Source organism: Agelaius tricolor, unplaced genomic scaffold (genome assembly GCF_023055355.1).
Source record: "Agelaius tricolor isolate 1412-34295 unplaced genomic scaffold, bAgeTri1.0.p SCAF_25, whole genome shotgun sequence".
Lineage (NCBI taxonomy): Eukaryota > Metazoa > Chordata > Aves > Passeriformes > Icteridae > Agelaius > Agelaius tricolor.
The window spans coordinates 3,372,049-3,396,101 of NW_027269285.1; the positions used below are offsets into that span (position 1 = coordinate 3,372,049).

Here is a 24,053-nt window from a genome sequence, read left to right on the forward strand (position 1 = left end):
GCACGGTGCAGAGGCCTCGTTGTGTTTCCAGAGGCCTCAGGGCCCAGCCAGGTTCCTGAGTGGGTGTGAAGAGGTATTTTTCTTTTTTCCCTTTGTACAAAAACTGGCACAGAAAGGATCCAAGCAGAGCAGTCCTGAGGCAATGTCCTTCCTTGGCAGCCTTGGTGCAAAATCAACAATCCAAGATTCCGAGACCACAGGAACTTTTCTTCTCTCACCCTCACACCTCCTCCTGAGGAAGCCGATGGGTTCTGGGCTGTGACGAGGTCTGAGGGTGCACCAATGTCCTTCCCTCCAATTCCTGTGCCCAGAACAGTGCCCAGGGCTCCTGGGGATCCCCTCCATCCCTGCAGGCTGGGCTGGAACCTCCGGGCACGGCGTCTGTCGGGGCCAGGCTGGGCAGCAGGACCCACGCTCACCATCCCTGTAAATATTTTTTGCATTTTCCTTCCCACTGCAGGCTTCCCTCATGCTCTCTTCTGTCTTAAGAAAGTCTTTTGGATCATTTTGCCCACAGCTGCAAAATCCAATGCAATTCTTATTATCATTCAAACACAGAACTGAGTTCCCCTGAGTCTCACCTAAAATAGCACCTTTAAAACAGGCACCACATGAATAATTCTGATGAAAAGCCATGACACTGGAGATACATGTTAATTGAAATTTAAAAGCACACAGAACAAATGTTTCTCCTTAAATATACACACAAAATAGAAAACCAAAAATATAAATAATAAAATTCATAATACTATGAATTATATTATTAGAAAACGAATAATATAATTCATAGTACTTGGTCATCACAGGTAATTAAATAAAAGCTACAGAAATGCATTACAGAGTCCTCTGAATAAAAAATAAAGTCTGGAATTGCATTGCATTGAAATTTTGTTCATCTGGGGAAGAAATTGATTTCTGATTTTTCTGAAGTGGTTAAATGCAAAAATTAATTCAGAAGAACTTCCAGTGTGGTAACTCTTTATGTAGGAAGATGCAACAGCATGGAAGGGCCAAGGAGGAAAAGTAATGTTGTGACTGGAGCAAAAATCCTCCACGAGGAATTCTATTTCTGCCCTGTTATTTCATGGGGAGGCACAGACACACAATAATAAATAAACAGCAATAAACTCCAGTTACACCCTGGGGACTGCACAGAGGAAAACAGATCAGGCAAAGCCACTGGGATCTGATTTTCATGGGACCAAGCCCCCAGTAACACTGACAGTCAATGCAAAAGCTGCAAATGTACCCAGAACCTTGTGATTTCAAAATGACATACTTCATTTAGTCATCTGCAGAACTGAAATGCTTTGCTCCACAACAAGAACTTTTTTGTTTCAGTGTACAAAATGAGTTTCTCATGAGTTAGGGATTCCAAAAAGCAGCAGATTGGGATCTCGATGACCTTAATTTTCCACAAAAAGAAGAAATATCTCACATTTGACCTATTTTATCCAGTTAAACATCTCAAGCCAAGTTTGAGGAGCATCAGGCAAACTTGGACAGCAACAGTTTGAGAGGCTCAGAACTGACCCAGTGAAATAATCCCATTTATTTCAGCTCAGCTGCTCTGAATAAATGGGTGCAAGCCATCAGACTGTGTGACTGAAAGTTTGTGTTCCAGCTGGCTACAGCTGTCCCAAAGAGCCACAAAGCTTTCAGCATCCACTGCTGATGCTTTTAACCTTCAGAAGAGCCACACGTCAAGCCCAGCACAACTAAACAGAGGTTTCAGGCAAATCATCCATTTCTTCAAACGTATTCAGGGTGTTTTTGCTATTAGTTCTTGAATTATCTTGAATTTTGCTTGGATCTGCAAAAAAATGCATTGTAAACAAAACAGGATATGGTAGAAACTGTATAGGCAAGATCAGAGTTTTGCACCTATTTTTTTTTTGTTAAAAATGTGTATTTATTTCAACAGCAAGCTCTCAGTTTGCTACCATATCTTCTACAGAAATTTTTCACCCCAGAGGGAGAAGAATTTCTCCATTTCTCCAGGACACTCCTGTCCTGGCAGCAGATGGATGTCTTGGATTTCCTGGCCAACATTTATGTCATCCAATATAAATGTTACAAAACTTGTTTGTCACCAACCCTCTCTCCAAGTCTTCAAAAGTAATTTAACACCACTGCCATATTAACCATTAGTTTCTCTACCAATAATATGTGGTTTAATATAAGAGTTTATATTTTAAAGGTATAAAACTGTATCAAAAAGCATTTCTAAGAAAATATTCTGCAAATAGGGTGTCATAAAATTCCACAGTACCTGTTGGCCCTGGATCTTCATTAATAAATGAAACATGGGTTTTCCACTCGGTCCATTTCACTTCATTAATCCTGTTTACATTTACATAAATTGTGTTATCAGCATGAATTATCCCCCAGCTACATCCCTGACCTTCCCCCTGGATTCCTGCCTGGGATTGTCACACTTGACCACCTGCTTTGCTGGCACTACAGTCTTTTGCACTATATGAAGGTGAGCATAAATACCAAGACTCCTTCATAATTTCACACATTGTTAGTACAGCCTTGAAATATTTAAGTATTTTTCATTAAACAGCACAGTTCTTTAATATGGTAATCATCAATTACCAATCAACTTAACTGTGATTGCTTTTAAGCTGACATTCAAAGGAGATTATGATAAAGTGACATTTACTGCAAACAGATTTGATGCTTCTACAGTCAAAACATATGAAGATGAAAATCTTTTCTTACCAAAAGATTGCCTACATAAAAATTTATACATTTTCCCTATTTAAACAACTGGTTACAACTGAAAAAAAAAAAGAATTATATTTTTGTGCATAATTTGTAGAGATAATAGAAATATTTTAAAGAGGGTTTTGAGGAGAAATAACCTTGAAGCAGCATAAAGAGAACAGAATTGATAGCACATGATTCCAGCTTTGCTTTACCTTAAACACACCCTGGTGTCATTTTCAGCCACTTTACACCGTTCACCCAGCTGGAATTTTTTCCTCAGGCATTTTGGTAAGAATTTTTCAAATTCCAAAATTGTCCTGGCTCTCTATTGGCAGTAAATAGTAAAATGAGAATGGTTAGCTGTGGTCTGATTTCACAGCATGCAGTTTGTACCAGGTCAAGCCTCCACCCAGAGCCAACATCAAAATCAGTGATAATTTGTGCAAACAGGGATTCAGATTCCTGGAGAAACAGTGAAACACATCATCCTGTGATATATCCAGGGGAATGAAAGTCCTGACAGTGCATGGGTTGGAAATCCAAGCCATGATATCAGGATTGTTAATTCCAAAGTTCCTACAATTCTCTAATACTGGAACTATTTATTTCTATTATTCACACACAAAACCAAATGAGGATTATCTTTTAACACTTCACCTGCTGTGTCAGCATGAGAGTTTTAGCCCAGGCACCTCCCAAACAAACCTGGAGTTTCCAAATGTGCTCACTCTCCTTAGAAATATCCTCCACAGTTTCTCCCATTAATGCAATCAGCATGTTCAAGAGAAGAACAAAAGTGAGCACAACGAAAGTGATGAGGAGCAGGAGGAACAGGACGGGGTACTTGGAGTTCTGCTGGATCTCCAGGTCACCCAGCCCCAGGGTGAGCTTGAACAGATCCATCAGGACAGGCCCCAGGCTGCTGTTGGAGTGGCACTCCCCACCCTCCTGGCACGTCTCAATCAGGGCAGCCAGAGCTGAGAAGGAAGCACAGGGAAGTTTCAGTCACAATCATTATTTAGGAAATCAGGAATTTCATCCCAAAGAACTCTAACTGCTGAAGAGAGCCAGAGCTGCCCAGCCACACGGAGCAGCCAGGTGACAGCTCCAGGAGGCAGGAGGAGCCCACATCCAAATGAGATTCCAGGGATTTGAGACCAGGGCAAACACCTAAACTTAACATCCAGAAGATTCTGTTCACACCTAAACTTAACATCCAGAAGAAACCCCAACATCAGCTGTCATGCAAACAGGGTTCTTATTCATAATAATGCTAAAATTTTCACCCACACAGAGCATCAGTGCTTTTCTCCAGTAATATTTACCTACACCAAATCCCAGCAGAAACACGATGTACACAACTAAAAACTTGATCACATCTTGCAGGATGACCTGAAAATGGAATGAAACAGTTGACAGAAATTAAAATTGAGAACTAGCTTTGTGCTTTTGAATTCTGCAGGGATACAGGTGAGGCACACACTGAAGCATCAGACTGCTCTGCTTGAGCAAACAAACCCAAAGGTCTGATTTTTTTATCTCAAGCCTGCTGTGCTCTCTGAGAGTGACTAATTCTGTACAATACAGACATTGCAGATTATGATGGAATTAAATTGTAGAACTACATGAGCTGGAAAAAACACAAGCTACTCATATATTTAATGTAATAAAAATGTCAATATTAAGGTACAAACAAGTTCCTACTGTTGAAGAAGAACAAATACTGTGTTCTGCTGAAATAATGCATAAAATCTGGAAATAAGGCATTTCAAAATGAACTATAAAATACATATAACTGCTAAATATTCTTGATTTGGCTTGTAGAACAATGGAGTATCATCAGGCAGGTAAAAGAAAAGAAAAACTTGCCTTTTGAATCATCACACTGTAAATGCCCATGGACTGGAAACCTCTGGTGAAATAGAGCATATTGGCCCAGCCAAGGGCCATTGCCAAAACAAGACACACCAGGTGTTCTTTGTAGGAAAACAAGTACAAAAAGACAGAGAAGATCACAAGCAAAGCTTGTATAAAACTGTTAAAAAACAAACATATACGTAAAAGAGAAATTACTAGCACAAAACCAACAACAGAATGGCAAAATACGAAAACAAGATTTTGCTCTTTAGGCTTAATTTGTAATTTCATGCAGCTTTTTATTCTCCCCATTAAATTGGTATTATACATTAATGATAAAATAGGTCAGTGCAAGCAGTATAAGTGTATTAACATATAAGGATTATATTTATTAAACTTAATTTAGGTAAACTATTCTCCCCAAACAGCTGCTCAATTCAGATAATGCTGACAGAATTATAAAAATCCTTACAATATCTCAGAAGCCATTTAATTGTAGCTTTAGCTTAATGAATTGATAGAATCATTAGAGATTTTCCACAAACAGGGAAGACACTGGCAGGAGGGAAAAATCCACTCCATGCACTTCAACCCTGGTATTGTCACTGACAGTGCTGCCAAGAGTTTGTGTTACAGAAAAACTGCAGGCAAACTTACATCCATCCCTCTAAAACTGATAATTTCAAGGGGGGAAAGTGAATATCTGCTACAGGAGCACATTCTCTGTGACCATGAGATAGAGAATTTGATATATAGTAGAAAAAAAAAAATATATATATGTATGTCAGACTTACAATGCAAAGTGGAACCAGGCATCAGAGAGAATGGACTGCAGGTCTGAGGGCCTGAGCAGGAAGATGGCCACACTCTGTGCAGGCAGAACCAGAAAATGTGAAGAGAAAACAGACCTCAGCATCTATTTTTCAAAATAATTTAACTGCTATTCTTAACTAATCTGTCTACTGATAAGACATAGTAACTTCTAGATTTAATGTTTATAGGGCTCTGTAAATTCTGTAATTTATATTACAGATATTTTTAATATCTGTAAATTCAAAGGTTAAAATTCTGTCATCTCTGGCACAATTTAAGTTACTGTTTTTAATTACTTACATGGCAAAGTAATACCATGGGAATTTTTTTCATTACAACTTGCAATTCTTTTTTCCTTAAAGTAAATCATTTGACAATACTGATATTATACAAATATCAGATCTCTGCCTTGACAATTTGAAAAGCAAACATCCTTATATTTGTTTCACAGTTGTAATCAAATACATAACCAGGGTTGTTCTGAATAAATGATTGTGCCAAATATTTGCAAATTATACATATCAAAGACACTCCATGTGTATTGTCAACATCAGCAGCAGCATATTCATAAATTTAGGGAAGTTCTTTACAAATTAGCTGTATATTTGTTACTAAAAAAAAAAAAAAAAATCTTACCTCTTTTATGGCTAAAAATATTGCTCCTAACATAACCATCACCTGTCCTGACAGCTGCAGCCACCCCACTCCTCGGGTCAGAGCCAGGGGATAGGGAGGAGCCTGCAGAGCAAATCCAGAAGGAAAATCTCAGCTCTATCCCTGAAGGGTGAAAGGAAAAGCAGCAGAAACCCTCCCACCTGTAACTCTCTGGGTTCTCAATCTCTTCCCTTCCAGGGAAAATTTTCTTGATGTATTTACACAATCAACCCCTGAAGAGAGATGTTTGAAATATCAGAAGTTTCTTTCTTGAAGGAAACCCAAAATGCCCTCTTCTCACCTTCAGAAATTTCACAGTCTTTGTATCATTTATTTGTATTTTAGGTCACTTCCACAAAATGCAGATCTGATGCTCCCACACTGATGTGGGAGAACATGGTCTCTCTATACCCAGATATTCCAATATCTGGCCTTGTTTTAGCATTTTAAACACAATTCAGGAAATACTATTGCCTTTGAAGTCAGTAAAATTTGGTGAGGTTCAGCTGCTGTACTCACTTCATTTTCATTAGGCCTGTGGTAGGAAACCAGTGTTAATGTCACATTGTACAGGAAATAAAAACAGCAGGACATGAAGAACATGTGCCTTGCAAACTTCTTCCATTTCATCCTCAGCAGTGAGTTCAGAGGCTCCAAAGTCAGCATTTCATGACGATTCTGAGGAGGGAAATAGAAGAAATAAAAAAATTAAATATTTCAACTCACTGCCTGCAAGGAAACTGAATTTTAGGTGTGAATTTTGTGTATTTCATTCCATGCTATCCTTGCTGCTCTAGAAACACCTCTGTGCTCAGGGATGTGCCCAACCTCTCTGGGGTGGAAAAGACTCTCCCAAAATAACTAACCTGTGTTGCAGGAGCTGAATGCATATTTGCTTACAGCTGACATTATGCAGCAACATAAAATTTATCTTGTTCCTGATACAAAAACTGAGAACCAAAAATTACTGTTCACAAGTAATTCAGTTATGTGCAAGGCTGACAAATATGGGGATACTGCTAGAAAAAAATTATATTTTTAATATAATTATAAGAGTTTATTATTATATTAGTTATTATAGTATAGTATTCTTATCTATTTCATAATTTAATATTTTATTATAATAATATTTTATATTATTTTTTATTTAGTTTTTCTTATATTTTAATAATATAAATTTATATTTGATATAAAAATAGGCAACTTACCCCAATATTTGTATTATAGACAATGATTTCCAGCACTGAGTTGTCAACAGTGGTGTCCAGCTCTGTCAGGTCATACAGAGAAGACTGAACAGGACCATAAGCCCAGTCTGTGAATTTTCTTGACAGGCTCCTGTTTGGCTTCTCTCTGATCTCTCTGCTCAGGATGTACTTCAGGATCTAAAACATGAACAGATGATTTGTCAGCACTGTGTGTTCAGGGAAAGGAGAAACACACAAATACACTTGCTCAAACTCCCACCTTTTATCTGTAACAATTTGTACAGTTGCTCAATTTAATGTATTTGCAATTTTGTTATTCAGTGAGGGATGCTGGAGGTGAAAAACCTCTAAGAAAAAAGTTCAGTGTTTTTAATGCCTTCAGATTTTCTGTCAGAGATATTTTTCTAAAGGATGAAAGCACAGTTTTCCACGTGTTCATTTATGCCTTCCTTGAACTTAATTACTTTCTAAATTGACAATTCTTTACACTGCAGTTGATTCATGCAGTCTTCTGCAATTGTTTGGTGGTAAATGCAGAATTTCTCTATGACAGAAGGCTGGTTCTAAACAGCTTGTGTGGTTTGTACAGAGGGAGGGAGTCACAGAGAAACCTGGAAGCACTAAAACAACACTGCAATGGAAATATTTGTGTTTTGAACAAAATTAGCTCACTAATACTGATACAAAGCAGCATAACCAGCCTGGAAAGAGATGTGTCAGAGCAGAAGTTTCTCTTAGATGCTGCTGAAATCACACCCACCTCTAATTTCCCAGTTTTTGCAGCTAATTGCAGCGGTGTCAAACCCTCCTTATTCTTGGTTGTTTCCAGATTTCTGTCTTTGCTTTTCAGCAGGATCATGTCATACATTCTGATCACAAAATCGTTCTGTGTTTTGGAGTCCTCTGCCACGGTCACTAAGGCATGGAGGATGTTGTTTCCTCTGGAATCCTGAGAGGAAATATTGGTCCTGGCATTGTCCATTAACAGCTCAATTATGTCTGGCTGGTTGGTACATGCTGCCAAAGCCAGTGCAGTCTCACCTGCAGAATCACAAAATGCAGCAATGGTCATGTTCTATTTCATCAGAATAGAAAATATTGTGTTAACCATCTTAATATCTTGATTATATTGATTGTACTGGATTAAGCTCTTGTTTTATGGAAGTTTTGGGTATTCTTAACTTTCCCAGAAATATCTCAATTCCACTTACCAAAATAAAAGCCTTCATGCTTGTGTTTGGGATTAAAGAAAATACCCTGGGCATGAGCATTGACATCAGCTCCTTTCTCTATGAGGCTCTGGGTGATTTCATACTGTCTCCTCTCAATGGCAATGTTTAGAGCTGTCTGGCCTGAAAAAGCAGACACAGGAGTCTCTCAAGCACACTCTGAAACATTAATGATGTTTCACAAAAGATGGCATCAATGATACTGAATAAAAGTTGGTTCAAGGGATTTAAACCATTATTATTTTATAGAGGTTATGTTTAACCATATACCTGAAACTGCTATCAGATGGCAATACCTTTATATGCCTCTTCTGTGTATGCTGCATTGATAAATCTCTCCAAAATGCCATTTTCCTCTGCAAAGGACAGGAGCATGTTCACTATCTCATTTGTGTTCTGGTTGATGTTCAGCAGAGCTTTCATCAGACAAGTTTTGCCAGTGTCTGAAGCCGTGAACTTCTTCATCAGGTAATCTACAAGAGTGAATTTTGAGATTAAATCCTTGTTATTTATTAAACTTCTATTCATTAGGGGTGAAACCTGATGGATATGAATGAACACAAACAATTTGCCAAACCATGACTCCATCCTGTTCACTTTGTTCTTGAGCACCAAGGCAACCTTGGTGTTCCTGTTGGACATCCTGGTGCCATAACTCCCAAATTCCCAGGGAAACAAAGACCATTCCCAGGGAAATAATGACCATTCCCAGGGAAATAATGACCATTCCCAGGGAAATAATGACCATTCCCAGGTTTAGGCTGCACCTGAGCTGCCAGAAGAGCTGGCAGCCCTTCCCTGATGCCTTGTCAAGGCTGCCCTAGAGCAGAGGCTGCATGGAGTTAAAGAATAAAGCAGGAATTTATTAAAAGGATCCCCTCTATGGATCCACCTTGGGCAGCACATGAGCTCAGCCAGGGCTTCACCCAAGATGAACCAAAATGGGCACAAAATGAACCCAAGATGAACCAAAATGGTCACAAAATGCTTGACCGCTCACAGGGTCTCTCACTTTGATCAGTTCTGCTCCATTTGCATCTTGGAATTAATTGTCCAATTACAGCTTTAGGTTCTGCAGTCCCATCCTTCTTGTTTTTCTCTCTTCAGCCCACGTTGTTTATGCTCCTGGGCCTGAGGTTTGGATCATTTGTCCTTGGTCCCCAGCCAGAGCAGGAATTGTTTTGTCTCCCTACTCTGAGCAGAGAGATCACCATCCCCTAACACAAAGCTCAGAACTGCACACTAAAGCAGTAGAGAGTCCAAAAACCACCAAATCTCCCAGCTGAGGCATCAGAGAGGTGCCTGCAGGGCTCACCTGGCACGGGCAGGGAGGTGCAGGCGCCCGAGCGCTCCCTGAGCTCGGCCAGCAGCCGCTGCAGCTCCTCCACGTTGCCCTCAGACACCGCCCGGAACAGGTTCCTCTTCAGCTTCTTCCTGGCACTCCTCAGCTCAGGCCCTTGGCACGTGGTAGCACTGAATTGTAAGAAATCATCATGAAATTTCTGCTGTGATTTATGCTGGTTTATTTTATTTTTTTAAGAAGAGTAAAACCAAATACAGTTGTTGGCCCCAGATGAACTTGCCCCACTGCCATGTAAGGTTAAGATCTCTCTTCTGCTCTCACAGGAGAAGAGAGATCTTAACCTCACATCTTACGCCACTTTCTGATCATCCTTTATTCATGAAACAGCTGCTGCAATTTATCCTGGTTTATTTGATTTTTAAGAAGAGTTAAACCAAATACAACTGTTGGCCCCAGACTGGATGAACTTGCCCCGCTGCCATGGATAGCTCAACATTTCTCCCATTGCTCATTTGCAGTAAGTGGGCTGTTGAGAGGCTGCTTTATTATAAACAGCTCATTTTTCAAGTATTTTGTTGGGTTTTTTCAGTTTATCCATTCTTCTAGAATAAAGGCTAAGGAACACTTCTTTGCTCTGCCACCACTGACTGCAGTGCTGAGGTTACCTGGAGCTGCCCTCACAGCAGAAGAGAGTTCTTAACCTCACATCTTACACCACTTTCTGGTCATCCTTTATTCTGGAAAAAGAATGATTTCATATTTCCCCCAAGCAGAGATACTCCATGCCTGGTTGTGGTGTGTGGGTCCTGTGTTGCCATCTAAAAAACACCCATTTTATAGAAAGAATCCTCACACTAAACATGAAAATTGAGATTTTAGAGTTGTTTATTTCAGCATTTAATAATTAAAGGATCAGAAAGGCATGCACACATATGATCTTTTTTCCTAAAACATGCCAGGAAAAATAGTTAATATTTACCCTAACACAGATTGAATCAATTGAAAATGTATTGAGAAATATTTGTGTCTCCACTCACCCACAGCTGTCCACGTTAGGGCTGTATTCAGTGGCATCATCCTGAAGAGACTGGGGGGAGTCCATGTCTTCCCCATTTGCAGATGCACTGCAGAGAAAGAAAAGCAAATGTGCCAAGGTATTAGCAGGTATTTTGGCAAATTGCACAAAGAACCAGTCAATGGTAGGTTAGAGTATCTGCACTAGAGCTTAAATTAGTCCAATTTGACATTGGCCTTTTAATTATATCATTTTATCTCCCACATGGATTTTAAAGTGAGTGATAAAATTGAAGAGACTCACAGGATTTTATTATATTTTAAAAAAAGGCAACATTAGGAAAGCAATCTGCTTTGTGTTTTATTATTTCACTACAGATCCTGAAACCGTGGGAACTTTTTTCTTTTTTTTTCTTTTTAATGATCACTGCTTTTTATGCATCACCCTGAATGCTTGAAGCTTGCATTCTCCTTTTTCACATGCTTAATTTGTCATCTGGCACAAAACAAGTGCTAAATCAGTAGCAGTGAGGGGGTTGCAAGCCCACAATGAAAGATTTACCTAAAGATTTACTACACAGAACACTGGAGGCAATTCAGGAGTGTTTTGTGGCTGACTTGAATGAAAGAAATTGAGGACTGGGCCCTAAATAGATGTGTAGGTGATATATTTAAAGGATTTTCATTGGCATTGATGTTTTGTAATTGCTGTACATAATTCCACACAGCCCTAAAAGCAGATCTGACTTAGAAAAATTAAGATAAATGAGTTTCTTACTTGTATTTTTGTTTTCTCTAAGGTTCAGGTTGGATTAACTACCTCAGGTTAATAATTTAGGGAACCTGAGCCATTAATTACTGGCAAAACAGATGCATGGACAGCACTGCTCTGCAGGTATTCCCTTGTCTTTGAAATAAATCTGGGAGCTCTGAGTCCATTCTCATTCCATCTGTCTCCTCTGCAGAAAGCTGAGTAATGTGGTGACAAAGCACATGTACAGGTCACTTCCTGAATGACAGGGGGAAATTTGGACACCTCTCCTCTGAAACCAAAATCAGCCTGTCAGCCAATTCCTAAAAGCTGACCAGGCTTCCTCAGCCACAAAAAACCTTTGGCCATTCTGGGCCTGTGCCTGATTTGTGACATATTTCACTTATTCATAATTATTGATTGTTAGCACCCCACACATTTTTTTAAAATTAAATGTATTCATCCCAGTCATAATTTTTCTCTATTCATTCAGCATAAATGACTGCTTTAAATATTTCAGATTCAGCATTTCCACGTTTGATTGTTAATGAGCAATAGAGGGAAGACGTCAGCAGCCAGCTGGGAACAGCTAAATTAGGCTGTGGTCTTCACACAGCAGAAAACACCCAATGAGAGCATGGAGTTTGTTCTAATAAGAGGCTAAGATTAAAAAAAAATACTGATTTTAAATTTATTCAGCTCTGAGGCCTGATTTATTTCATAGAAACGACAGCAGTATATAAAACCAAAGATAAATCTCCAGTGAAGTTCTGTCTTTGAAGTGACCAAAAGCTGTAAAAAGTCATGTGAGATCCTGGCAGTGAAGCCCAAGGAGAATTAAAGGGAAGGTGCTGGAAGAAAATAGATTTATTTACAGCAGGACCATTGCTTGTGCATCTGGAACTTACCAGGGGCGAATATTGGAATCCATGGGTTTGGAAAACACAGGGGGAGAGGTGTTATTGGGACTGGCATTGCTTTCAAAACCATCAATCTCCAGGAAAAAGTGGGAACTGTTGAAGACAGTGCATTTAAAGAAATATCAGTGATAAAAGGCAAGCCCAACCTTAAACCAAGAAAAGAACTACCAAGGGCAAGTTTGATAATTTATCTCTGCTGGCATCAAAGCTGAGCTGGAGCTGAGGCTTATCTGCTTTCCCTGAGGGATCCCAGCCTGTGCCCAGCTCTTCCAGGCTGGCAGATGGGCAAAATTCCCAAGGTATTTTTGGAACACATGGCATCAGATCCTGACATGTGTGAGCAGCAATATCTAAACCAGCCTTGCACCCAGTTCCTGTCACTGCCCAGCCACACAAAAATGATTTTTTAAAATCTCAGTCCTTGCTCTTGCAGCCAGGAGCCATCAGGATGGATAATTTCAAACAGTGATAGTGATAAAATCAGAAAGTTTGAAAGGTCACACCTTGAGCAACATCAGGCATTTCCACCAGCCAGGGCTGAGTGTGTCCCCTTCCCTGGATCACATTTAATTGCTTTCCCTATAAATAATTATATAAATATTGATAGTGAAAAGCAATAAAATTTGGAACAACACAGACAAAGTGATATGAAAATAAAGATTTCACCTTTTAAAAGTCTGCAGAGTCGAGAACCAAAAATCAATGGCTTGGTTTTAGTGGGTCTCAGTAAAACATTGCTACAGCTCCCACAGACTGAGGAGTTTCAGGGGTGGAAGCAGCAACTCCCACTGGGGCTGTTGTTCACAAACTGCCTTACATCTCTAAAATGTTGCAGTAGTCACCTGGGAAACCTTTCCAATTCACCTTATATTTATGGCTTTGTCCATAGGGCATTTCTTATCTAACTGCACTGCCAACAAGATGTTTTGGGGAAGGATAAAGTAGTTGCATTGATGGTAAAATGCAAAAAAAAAAAAAAAAAAAAAAAGTATTATTTAAAATTGTATTATTAGGACACCAGTGAATAACCTGCTGATATTTGCTAAAACCAGCAGTGTCTATCAGTTCCAAATAACAGTATTTATCAGTTCCAAACAACAGTATCTATCTAGTTCACCTCCTTTTCCAATGGCTCCATGACCCAGGTGTTAATTCTGGCACCCAACAGCTGTGCAGCAGCTGGGAAGGGAACCCTGCTCGTGGGGCTGACAGATCTCACCCCTCCTGGCTTGGGGCTTCCCTGGGCATGTCCCCAAAGCCACCGTGCAAAGCAGGGTGCCATCAAATAGCCCGGTGCTGACGTGGCCGGGTGCTCTGCCCACAGCCATCAGCAGCTCTGGCAGCCTCCTCCCCACCCTCCCCTCGCATTTCCTGTGCTTAATTCCAGCCCCAGAACACCCCAGTTCCAGGGGATTCCAGCAGGGAATGCCACTGTCTGGCAGAAAGTGAATATTGAGAGTGAAAATGCCACCCCTGGGAGTGCAGCAGCTCTGCTGGGGCAGGGGAGGGAGAGTTTTGAAGGAACAGCATGGAGCAGCATTGGAACATTTAATTAATAGGATATGTTAAAGGCCTCATTAAAACCCACGTGATGTGGGTGCTGTGTGTTGCAGGAATGCTGCCAGCCACACCCTGATCTCTGGCTTGAGAGGTGGGAGAAACCCCAGGGTTCCTGCTCCTGAGGCCACAAGGAGTGTGAGATTGGGGCTCAGTAATTGAGGGCTTGGCTTTGGCAATGTTCCTATAAACTCCACAATCTGCCAGGGAATTGCCCCTTTTTGAAGTGCTGGGTGTATCATGAGCTGTTCAGACACTTTGTCTCCCCACCATATGCCACCAAAGAGCTTCTCTTCTTGAATTTAATGACAGAAAGAGAAATTGGACCACCCAGGCAGTGGATCTCAAATAACTAATGGCACCATTCCTGTGAAAAGTGATTCCTCTGATTATTGAGAATTACAAATGTCAGAACAGCCACAATTGGCCAGGCCTTCAGAGTTTCAGAAATTGCCATAATAACCAGTAATTATTCAGAATGAAAAGTTTATGAATAAAAATTCATCCTCACTCTACAGTAACTTAGTTGACTCCATAGTATCAGGCAGGAATTACAGCTCATATTTCCCCATTCATATTAAATACAAACCCTCAATCCCTTTATTAATTCTCTAATATCAATTATGAATGAAAGTGAATTTTATAAAACAGCAAAAAAGTCTCATTAACCAGACTAATGAAAAAGAGAGTGAATTTAGGTTTCCTGTTTGTGATAGGATTTTTCAAACCTCCTGCTCTCCCTGCCCTCTGTCTCTCCATAGCCTCACATGGAAATGTGACAGATTAAGTTTGAAATGCTCCCTTTTTTCAGGCCAGGATCTCTTACATAAAACCTGGTGTGTTCTTCCATGTGATCTTTTGAAAAGATCACTTTATACCAAACATTAACCATCATTAGATCAGATTCTTGGGAGGTTACATAGAACAAAGGTGTTGGTGGTGTTTCAGTGCAAAGATCCCCCAAAGGAGATAAAGTAGGGAGTTTCAGTGGTTCAGACTGAGCTGAGTCCTACCTTTTCTTGGTGGGAGTGCCTTCAGTCACCTTTTTCTCTGGCTGGTTTGCAGGGGGATTTCCAGGTGGGTTTGTTTTCTTGCCCATTAGTGGAAGAATTTCGTTGTTATCTTTAATCATGTTTCTGCAGTAGAGAAACATCAGTTACTTGACTTCTGTTCCTTTGAAGGAAGTGTGGTGACCAAATTACCTGTTTACAGTTTCTTCACATGTAAACACACAAATATTGATTCGTTTTTCTCCCAAGTTTCTCATTTTTCAGCTGTTAAGGACACACCTCCACCATTTCATGTGTCAAATCTGGAGGGTTCCACACATGACTCATTAAATTTCAGTCTATGACAAGTGCCATTAAAAGTGGTACAGGAGAACCATAAATTCAAGGCTGTGCCTAAATTAAACTGAAAGGAGCCTGTCAGTCCCAGTGACAGTGTGTGTTATTTAGAGAAAAAGAGAGATGACTTTTATAAGTAGCCTTAAAATTGGGCATCTTTTCAGTTATCTGAGCAGTCTGCTCTTCACCAAGATAATTTCAGAAAAGTGGCAAATCCCAGGAAGATCTGTGCAACAGCAAACAGATAAAGGAAGGTTCCAGATGTGAAAAGAACAAAGAAAAATCCCTGTAAGTTTTCATTGCATTGGAACAGCAGAAGCAGCAGACTGAAAATGATGCCCAAGGTGAGCTTAGCTAAATTATCACATGGATAACATCCAGGATTTGTGTCCTGGTGATTTCCCAACATTTCTTCAGGAAAAAGAAAAAATCCCCTTGATTCTGCTGGAGGGAATGACCACCAGCACATGACACAAAAGGATCCTGATGCAGTTACCTGCCTAGGAACACCCACAGCATGAATTCTGTAAGGAATAATGAATAACTATCTCCCTGTTTCTCAATCCAGTACTCAAGGGCATCATTTTAAATGGCCCAGGATAATTTGAAAGCAAGAAGGTGAATTCAGGATACATTAAAATTCACTGAAGGTACACCCAGGAAGATTGATGAGGTCAGAGATCCATTCCCAAGGAAATCAAGGGAGTGGCCTCCATACCCAAGGACAAATGGTAAAAATAATTTGCCTGCAAAGTTTGAACAAAATCAACCACACATTTTCCCCCCTCCTACTCCACTTTCCTTGATGTGACAAATGTACACACACAAATTTTCTGCTCCTGTCACAGTGCTGTCAGTGTGCCTTAGCACCAGGATCCCTTCATTCTGGGAGTATCAAGATACAGAAAGCAGATTGTTCAGAGTGTTTGAAAAGACATGACACCTGGTGTGAGAGAGGAGCCAAGAATATCAAATACACTGCTATTGGAGTGAAAGTCTATTAATGCATAAACAACAAATGTTTAATTATGGCAATTTTCAATCCCAAGTACAGAGAGCTGAGAATTTACAGGGTCCAAACACTCCTAAGTGCAGCTGTAATCTCTTGGCACTCTGTGGAATAGGAACTTGAAATATTGGAAAGGACTCCTTACCTTCCAAAGACTGGCTGAAGAAACAGGCATGAAAATAAATTTTTATTGTGTTTTCTACCATTGGCAGGTGTGTTCACACTAGGAAACATTCCTAGTTTGGATGAGTTGCCTAAGAATTCATGTCACAGCTTTCATCGAAATAATTTATAAAGGGACAAATATTTTTACTTGCATACAAAGTACACCACAGCTTCTGGTAAATGCAGAGAAGAGCTGAGTTTGGAGATGACACAGGGGAGATGGGAAGAGGGGGTTTGTCTGTGCCACTGGAAATGCCACTCACGTAGTCCCCAGGACATGTTGTGTCACTGGACACACTGATAAACATTTAGTCTAAACACAGCTAAAACAAATGTCTGTTGTCCTGCTTAGTTCATAAATAATTCTGCTATTCACTTCTCACCAAGTACTTCAAGAATACAAAGCAGAGTGTGGGGAAGGACACCTCCCATCCCAAGGAAGAGGCAAATGGGAGTCTTGACATAAATCAAATAAAAGGGGACCATGGTGGGGATGGACAATAAATAGCCTTACAAAAGAAGTGACTTTAAAGGAGGAGAATAGGTGGGAACAGATTTTGAAAGTCCAAAAGCCAACAAAAGGAGCTGCCAAGTTGAGAAGGGCTCAGCTGGGTGGGGTGTGAAGTCAGAGGGGTGAGAGAGCAGAATGAAGAGCTGGAGGAATAAAGATTAAATTCCTAAATTCCTCCTGTTTGTGAGTGATGCTGGAGCTGCTCAGAGATGGCAACACCTCCCTGCAAGGGCAGCAGCTCCAAGCCCCATTTGCAGTTGGTTTTCAGCACAGAGATTTTAGCAGTGACTCGAGAACAGGCTGCACCTCTGAGGAGAGGTGGGAAATAACCACACATAGCCCTGGAGTGGTGTTGGATGGTGAAGGACTGCTGAAGCACCAGTGAGGTAAGGAAGCAGTTTGGGAAGGAAAAAGAGGACAGATTTCCTTAAGTACAGAGGGACTACACTTTCAAAAGCACAGAGATGTGACTGTATCCCAGCCAAAAAGTCTATTTAAAACGAGATTTTAATCAGCCTGCCAAGTAAATAACTGCAGGCACCAGAGCAGAAGTACCTTGCTACAGTGCTGAGGCAGCGTCTGCCTCATTTTTAATCACAATTAATTGTGTGCTGAGATGAAAACTAAGCTGGGCTTTCAACAGCAGCTTCCAGGGCACTGTCATTTTCTGGAAACTCTGACAGAAAGAGAAAAATAGTGCAGCAGTCTGAAAAGTGCCAGATCTAAGCAGTGTAGCTTACGTAACCTGATGCAGAGTGTTGTCTTTGGTTGTAACTATTTTCTACTCCCATTATCTCCTTAATTGTCACTTCCAGGCCACCAGAGAAGTGGCTTATTTGAAGTGGCCAGCAAGACAAAACCCCTGCATTGATTTTTAGTATCAAGAATTACTTTGAAAGGGATCTGAGGAGTTGGTATCTGACCTCCAGTGTGCTGGGGGTAAGAAAAGGGAATTTATATGTGATGGTGAATGGCATTCTGCCATTGCTACACATTATCACAGACTCACCTTCTGCTTATCTGAGAACAAGAAAAATCACACGTATCTGTATCTTTATAGCTCAGTAACAGTTCATAGGACATGGCTAAAGAGAGAATCCTACAAATCAGAAGAAAGACTCAGCTGTGATGTGGCACAAAGGTCTCCCCTTCCCTGGGGGCAGAGGAGGGGAAGTGCCTTCCAAGAGCTCTTTCATTCACAGGCTGCTCAGAACAGACCATGGCACTACAAACTAATTCTTACTGGCCCATAAAAAATAAACCCCCTCCCCGAGGGGAAAGCTGATAAAGCTTCATTCTGACTTTTCTGCATTATTTATGATCAGTCATATCAGCAGAAAGCTGCACTTGGTAGGAAGAGTTTCATCTTCCTGTAAGGTTTGAAAACTTTTGAGGGTCATTCATAGACTTCAGGTGCTACCAAGAAAGCTCTTCATGGTGAGAAATTTTCACTTTCCTATGAAAGTTTTTCCTAACAGAATTTTTTCTAAATCTCTGAAAAGCAACATTTTTCCCTGAGGAAAAATGATTTGAGATTATTTACCTGCCTATTTCTGAAATAAAAAAAAAAGGCAGCAGGGGGGGATTCTGAGTTGAAATAACTTATTCTATACCATATATTTGACTTTCAGTGGTCACTACAGTAGCTGAAACTTTTGCTGGAGGATGATGAATGTATTAAAGTTCTGATATTACATTTTGGATCCCCTTGGCACAGGACTTAGGAAGTGCAACAGTGTTCCAGGCTGACAAACACAAATTAAATCAGGCCTGTCCTTCTTCACTCCTGAATGCCCAAGGAAACAGCCCAGCTCAGGAGAGCCATTTAGAGACTAGAAGAACAGAAAGAAGCACAACAGGAACACATTCTCAGTGTGAAGGATGGGTTCTGTCTCTGGAAGATTTCACCCCCAAACACCCTGGAGCACTCACCCTGCTCACAGCACCTCCATGCCGGCGTGGACGGATCCGGGCGGCGAAAACCAAAGCAGGGCCCCACTGACAACATCCAAAACTCATCTGCCAAAGGAGCAGAACCACACTCAGGCTCCAGACTATCCCAAAAACACAAGAGCACCCTGCTCCAGGCATCTGGTGTGCTCAGCTGGGGAGCAGAGCCGGGACAGCGCCGAGGAGCCGCGGCCGCGCCGAGTTTGCTCCATCTGAAATTAGGGAACAGGGAGAAACTGGCCAGGCAACAACTCCTGACTTCAGAGCTGCTAAAGTGGGATGACACACAGGCAGTAATTACACACTGGGGTGTTGCTAAAGCTGGGTTGCTCACAGGTGACTTCATGGCAGCAGTGGAGTATCTCAGGTGATTGCTGCTCTGCAGTTTACACGTGTTTTGCTAAGGAAAATGGTTGTGCAGCTGCATTTGGGTTGTAAATGACACCTTTATGTCATGCTCAGTTTATTACATGGCATGGACCTACTCAGGAGGCAGAAAGCAAAAACAAGGAAATGATTCTAAGTCCTCCAGCAAGCAAAAATTTTTGCTGTTACTTCAAAGTTTTACATACATTAGAAAATCTTGTAATTGCACAGTGCTGTCAGGGAAAACGTGATGGGTGGGTTTAAATTCTTCCCTCCCTGTAAAAGTTTTTAATGAATTTGTCCCCACAGGGACTGTGGGAACAACAGGTGGGTTTCACATCCCTGTCACAGGATGGCTTTTCTCAGCTTTTCTACTTTGGAGCTGTTGAGCAATGGTGAATGCAGAATTCTTGTCTGGGACATACCAGAAGAGTGACCATGAGTTCCTCTGCTCTTTTTATAGAATCTTTGCATTGTCACCAGTAATAGGATGTGAAAAACTCCCATGTCTTGGCAGTCAGACCTGCAAGGTGTATTTACAGCCGTTGGGCTTGAGTTAATTATTAGATAGGAGTTTAAGAATAACTATGTAGGCAGCAAAACAGGAATCTTTTTTCAGCTGTAGACAAGGGCAAAAAGAAGTCAAGTTTGGGTGGTGTTTTTTGGTGGGAGGTAGGTCAAAATTTGGAAGTAAAACAAAAATACCTTTGGATACTATAACATAGATATTTTAATCCAAAGACTATGGCATTAATCGACACACTTAAGGTAAGCTCCTCCTGTTCATAAATTATCTTTAAAACCAGGTCTGCTGGGTGTTACATTTGCCTCAGACCTTGTGTGAAATGCCAGGAGCACTGCACAGCTCCTGCTCATGAATCAGCTCCCAGGAGCTGCGTGGGGAGAGGGGCTGTGCCTGGGCTGGTTGGCTTTGGCACCAGGGATCCCTTTGCTTGGAGGGGCTGAGCACACATCCAGCTCTGCCTGACAGATTCCTGCTCTGCTCCAAACCCTGTGCCAGGAGAGGTTGTTCACATCTTGCCAAGTGCCTGAGCTCAGCTGTGACAACCCAGAGGCAGCTGCTTTGATGGTCTTTTAGTGTAAGAACCTGGAATAAGGACTGGATCCTGCCATTCCCTCCTGCCTGGGACTGCACCAGCTTGGTTCTCAACACAAACTGCAAGGAACTGTTTAATTGAAATCATTCTGAGGGTGGAAAGAGGCAAAGCCACCTGAAATCTGGGTGAAGGTGCATTTGAGGACTCTTGCTTTACCTCTGATCAACCACAGTAAGAGAAATCCTTTTGCTAAGGAGGGAAAATGAGTTTGGCAGCAAGCAGGAGTTTGAATTTGGAAAGCAGCTATATCTGAGAGCCCCCAGATCTGTGGGGTTTAGCAGAACACAGCACCTAGCAGCAAGGTCTATTTATAATGTTGTGGCAGTTATCCAGAGAGGAAAAACCAGGACAAGCTGCAGCAAGAGAGGCAGAGCCCTGCTCCCAACCCACCCAGGAAAGGTGCAGGGACTGCAGGAGCTGTGAGCAGCTCACAGCAGCTCCACTCCATCCTGCCTGTGAGCAGCTGCTCCTTGCACTGGCAGGGCAGCCTTGAACCCCAGTGTGACCTTTCCTCTCAGATTTGGGGGGCAGGAGCCCTGCCTGGCTCTGGCTGATCTCCCTGCAAACAGAGTTTTGGGGTGCTGTGAGCCTGAGCTGGGCTGCTTGTGAGGACAGACTTGAGGGGCAGGAAATGAGAGGCAGAGCTACAGCCGGTCACATCTGTGCAAACATTTTCTTCCAGTTTTAATCATTAACCTGCTCAGCCTTTTTGTTCCCTGCTCCACCCTGATGTTTCTGACAAGGGCAGCATTTTTCAGGAGCCGTGGAGGGTTTTGCAAGAGGCTCTGTCATGACCATTTTATAGAGTTTTACAGTAGTCACCAGCTGCTCCAGCTACTGAAGAGATGCCAGAAGGGTCAAGAACATTAATAACATGCATCTCCTATTAAAAAATTACTTGAAAATTTCAGCTTTGGACAGTCTGTGCAGCACAAATAAGCAGCAGAAGCCCTATGTGGCATTATTTTGTTTTCCTAGCAAGTGTTAGACTCAGTAGAAACCAAAATGAACAAGATGAAGGAAAGCCCAGATGGGAGGGAATGAGCATTTGGAGATCTTCCATCTGACATCAGCAAGTCAGAGCAGCATTTGCTCTTCTGCTGATACAGGACACCATCCCAGGCAAACTCATTAGAAGTTATTCAGATTTTATATTTAATTCTATGATTTTCAGTACCCCAACAGAGTCACTTAGGGGAAAAGCCACTCTCTAAATACATGTTAGACCTTGGGTAGCATCAAGAATAATTGTAAATTATTTTTTTTACAATTATTCCATTCCTCAAGTGCCTTAGAAATAAGCCAAAATATGAGAATTAAAACACTGAGCATACCAGTAGCAGCCCAGTTCCCCTGAGCATAGTGTTTAATTGATTCACAGGAGTCTCCCATGATTTTTCACTGTGCTCTCCTCACCCCTCCCCTCAGAGTTAAACTTGTCCTGAGATCACCTCTGTGTGCTGCTACACAAAGAGCTTTTCACACCTCTCCAGACAACCGAGTAGCACTTGCAAATATTTATACATGATGCTCATAAATTGCAAGATAAGAGGCTGCTTTATGCAGCTGAGCAACAGGAAAATGAATTAGCCTGCAAGTGTGTGACTGTCACCTACCAGGAGACAGCCTTGTGGGAAGTCATTCCAGGAAAATCCACTCCAGGGATATCACTTACCAGTTGGTGCAGTCTGGCTGCAGGGACAAGTCAGCCTCTTTAGCAATGCTGGGATGCATTTTTGCACTGGAGATCTGATTCCCAAAGATCCCTGCCAGAAAAGAACAGTCCCATGCGTGAGGGGATGGAGAAGGGATGCTGGAGCCTCCATCACAAATATATTCCCTGCAACTGTGGCACTGTGTAGTTTATTCTTTCTGCTTGGGCAAAAAAAAATTGTTATCCTAATTATTTTCTATTTCTCTTCCACACTACAGAGCAAGAGAGCAAGGAGCCTGTAACTCAGCCTCCAGCCAAAAACCCCAAAGCCAGCTCCCTTCCCCCCTTATTATACCCTCTCCCCACCTGACAGAGTGCTCACTCCCACCTGCAGCTGATTCCCACATCTGTGGCCAATCCCCTATGCAGGCATGGGCTCAGTAATGATTAAGTTGAAATAAGTGCAGTAAAACCCCACTTTATGTTAGTGGCATCAATATTTGACTTCAGGCCACAGTTCTCCCTTCTCTTGGCAAAGTGTCAGGCCTACCTAAGCATGAGATCATGATAAGCAATGGCAAGAATGGATTTGTTACTTTTCCCCAGTGTGTTTTCCTGCATTTGTGCTGTTCTCAGTGTCCCCTGCCACTCCTGAGGCAAAGCCCAAACCTACAGAGTCCTTTTCAGCCCTCGCTGGACAGATGTGCAGGTCCAGATGTGCAGGGTGGTGGCTGCTCCTCTTGTCCCTGTCCTGTGAGCATGTCCTGCTGCTGGTGCTGTGGGTTACAGGCTGGGCACACAGAGGGGAGGCTCACCAGGCCATAAAACCTTTGGAGAAAAAAATAAAATCAGTTTTAGGAGCAGGAGAGAGGCAATTTTCCTGCAGTTGGCTCTTGGCTGAGGGAGCCAGGCCTCCTGTGTGACACATCCCAGCTCAGAGAGGTCTCCCAAGGCACAGACCTCTCTTGGCTGCTGAGTCTCACTCTCCCAACTAGGTCAGGGTGTTCTGCAGCTGTTTCAGGCTGAGTTTGGGACTCTTCAGTTGTGGTGCAGAGTTTCTGGTAACGCTGAGCAGCGCTGGGGAATGAGGCAACATGAAAATGCCTCAAGGAATGCACAGTGAGGAAAGCAGGGCCCCACCTAAATGCTGCATTTTTCTTGGCTCAGGTTTGTGCTGCCACTGCTTGACTCAAGTAGTTTTTGGAGGGTGAGCACCAAAACTGGGGAGGAACTTTCATGTTCTAAGAAATTCAGGTTGAACTAATGGTTCAGTCATTTGATTTTTTTAAAACCTCAAACCTCCCTTCTTAGAATGGGGATATTTTTATCTGTCTCATCCATCTAAATCTGGGGAATGGTTCATTTCCATTCCCTCTCCAAAGATCTGTTTAGACCTGTAAAACACAGGAGGGGAGCAAAAATTCACCCACTATCAGGCCTTAAACTGAGAGCTGAATTTTGTATCAGCTGTAGCTCAGGAGCTGTGGCAAACTGAAGTCCCTGCAGGCCCCTTCCACTTTTTGTCAAGTTCTTTCTGATGAATAAATAAATGAAGAATTGAAGGTGAACATCTTCCAGTTGAAATAAACCCTCAGATGCTTTGGGTCCCCAAAACAAGAGCACCAAAACCTGCAGGTCCCTCGTTGTTGCAGTCAGGAGGGCACTGGATAAATCTGGTGTTTGAAACTCCCAGTGATTCCAAAGGGAATTCTTTGGGCAGACATGTATCATATGTGCCCCAGCATCTTTCCAGGATACATTTTCCCTGCCTCAGTTTCAACCCATTATTCTAATTAAAACCTCTTTCATTATGCAAATCATCTCCTCTCTCAGTTTTCAGTTATCCTGTGCATATTTCAAAACCAGCTGTTTCTATCTGTTCCTGCATTCATCCTCCAGAGAAAACTTCACCC

General features: G+C 41.7%; 1 protein-coding gene across 1 annotated transcript; it reads right to left on the minus strand.

Annotated features, from left to right (window-relative positions):
- Window positions 1-1,718: 1,718 nt before the first annotated feature.
- Window positions 1,719-19,072, minus strand: TRPV3 (transient receptor potential cation channel subfamily V member 3). Its single transcript, XM_071447672.1, has 18 exons — window positions 18,985-19,072; window positions 15,035-15,157; window positions 12,453-12,557; window positions 10,817-10,903; window positions 9,792-9,949; window positions 8,773-8,949; window positions 8,459-8,599; window positions 8,008-8,288; window positions 7,248-7,424; window positions 6,559-6,717; window positions 6,022-6,123; window positions 5,367-5,440; window positions 4,585-4,750; window positions 4,041-4,107; window positions 3,421-3,692; window positions 2,928-3,040; window positions 2,273-2,343; window positions 1,719-1,813 (listed from the first exon to the last, which is right to left on the minus strand). The coding sequence occupies exons 2-18, from the start codon at window positions 15,151-15,153 to the stop codon at window positions 1,719-1,721; spliced, it is 2,364 nt and encodes a 787-aa protein (XP_071303773.1). The 5' UTR covers window positions 15,154-15,157; window positions 18,985-19,072.
- Window positions 19,073-24,053: the final 4,981 nt, after the last annotated feature.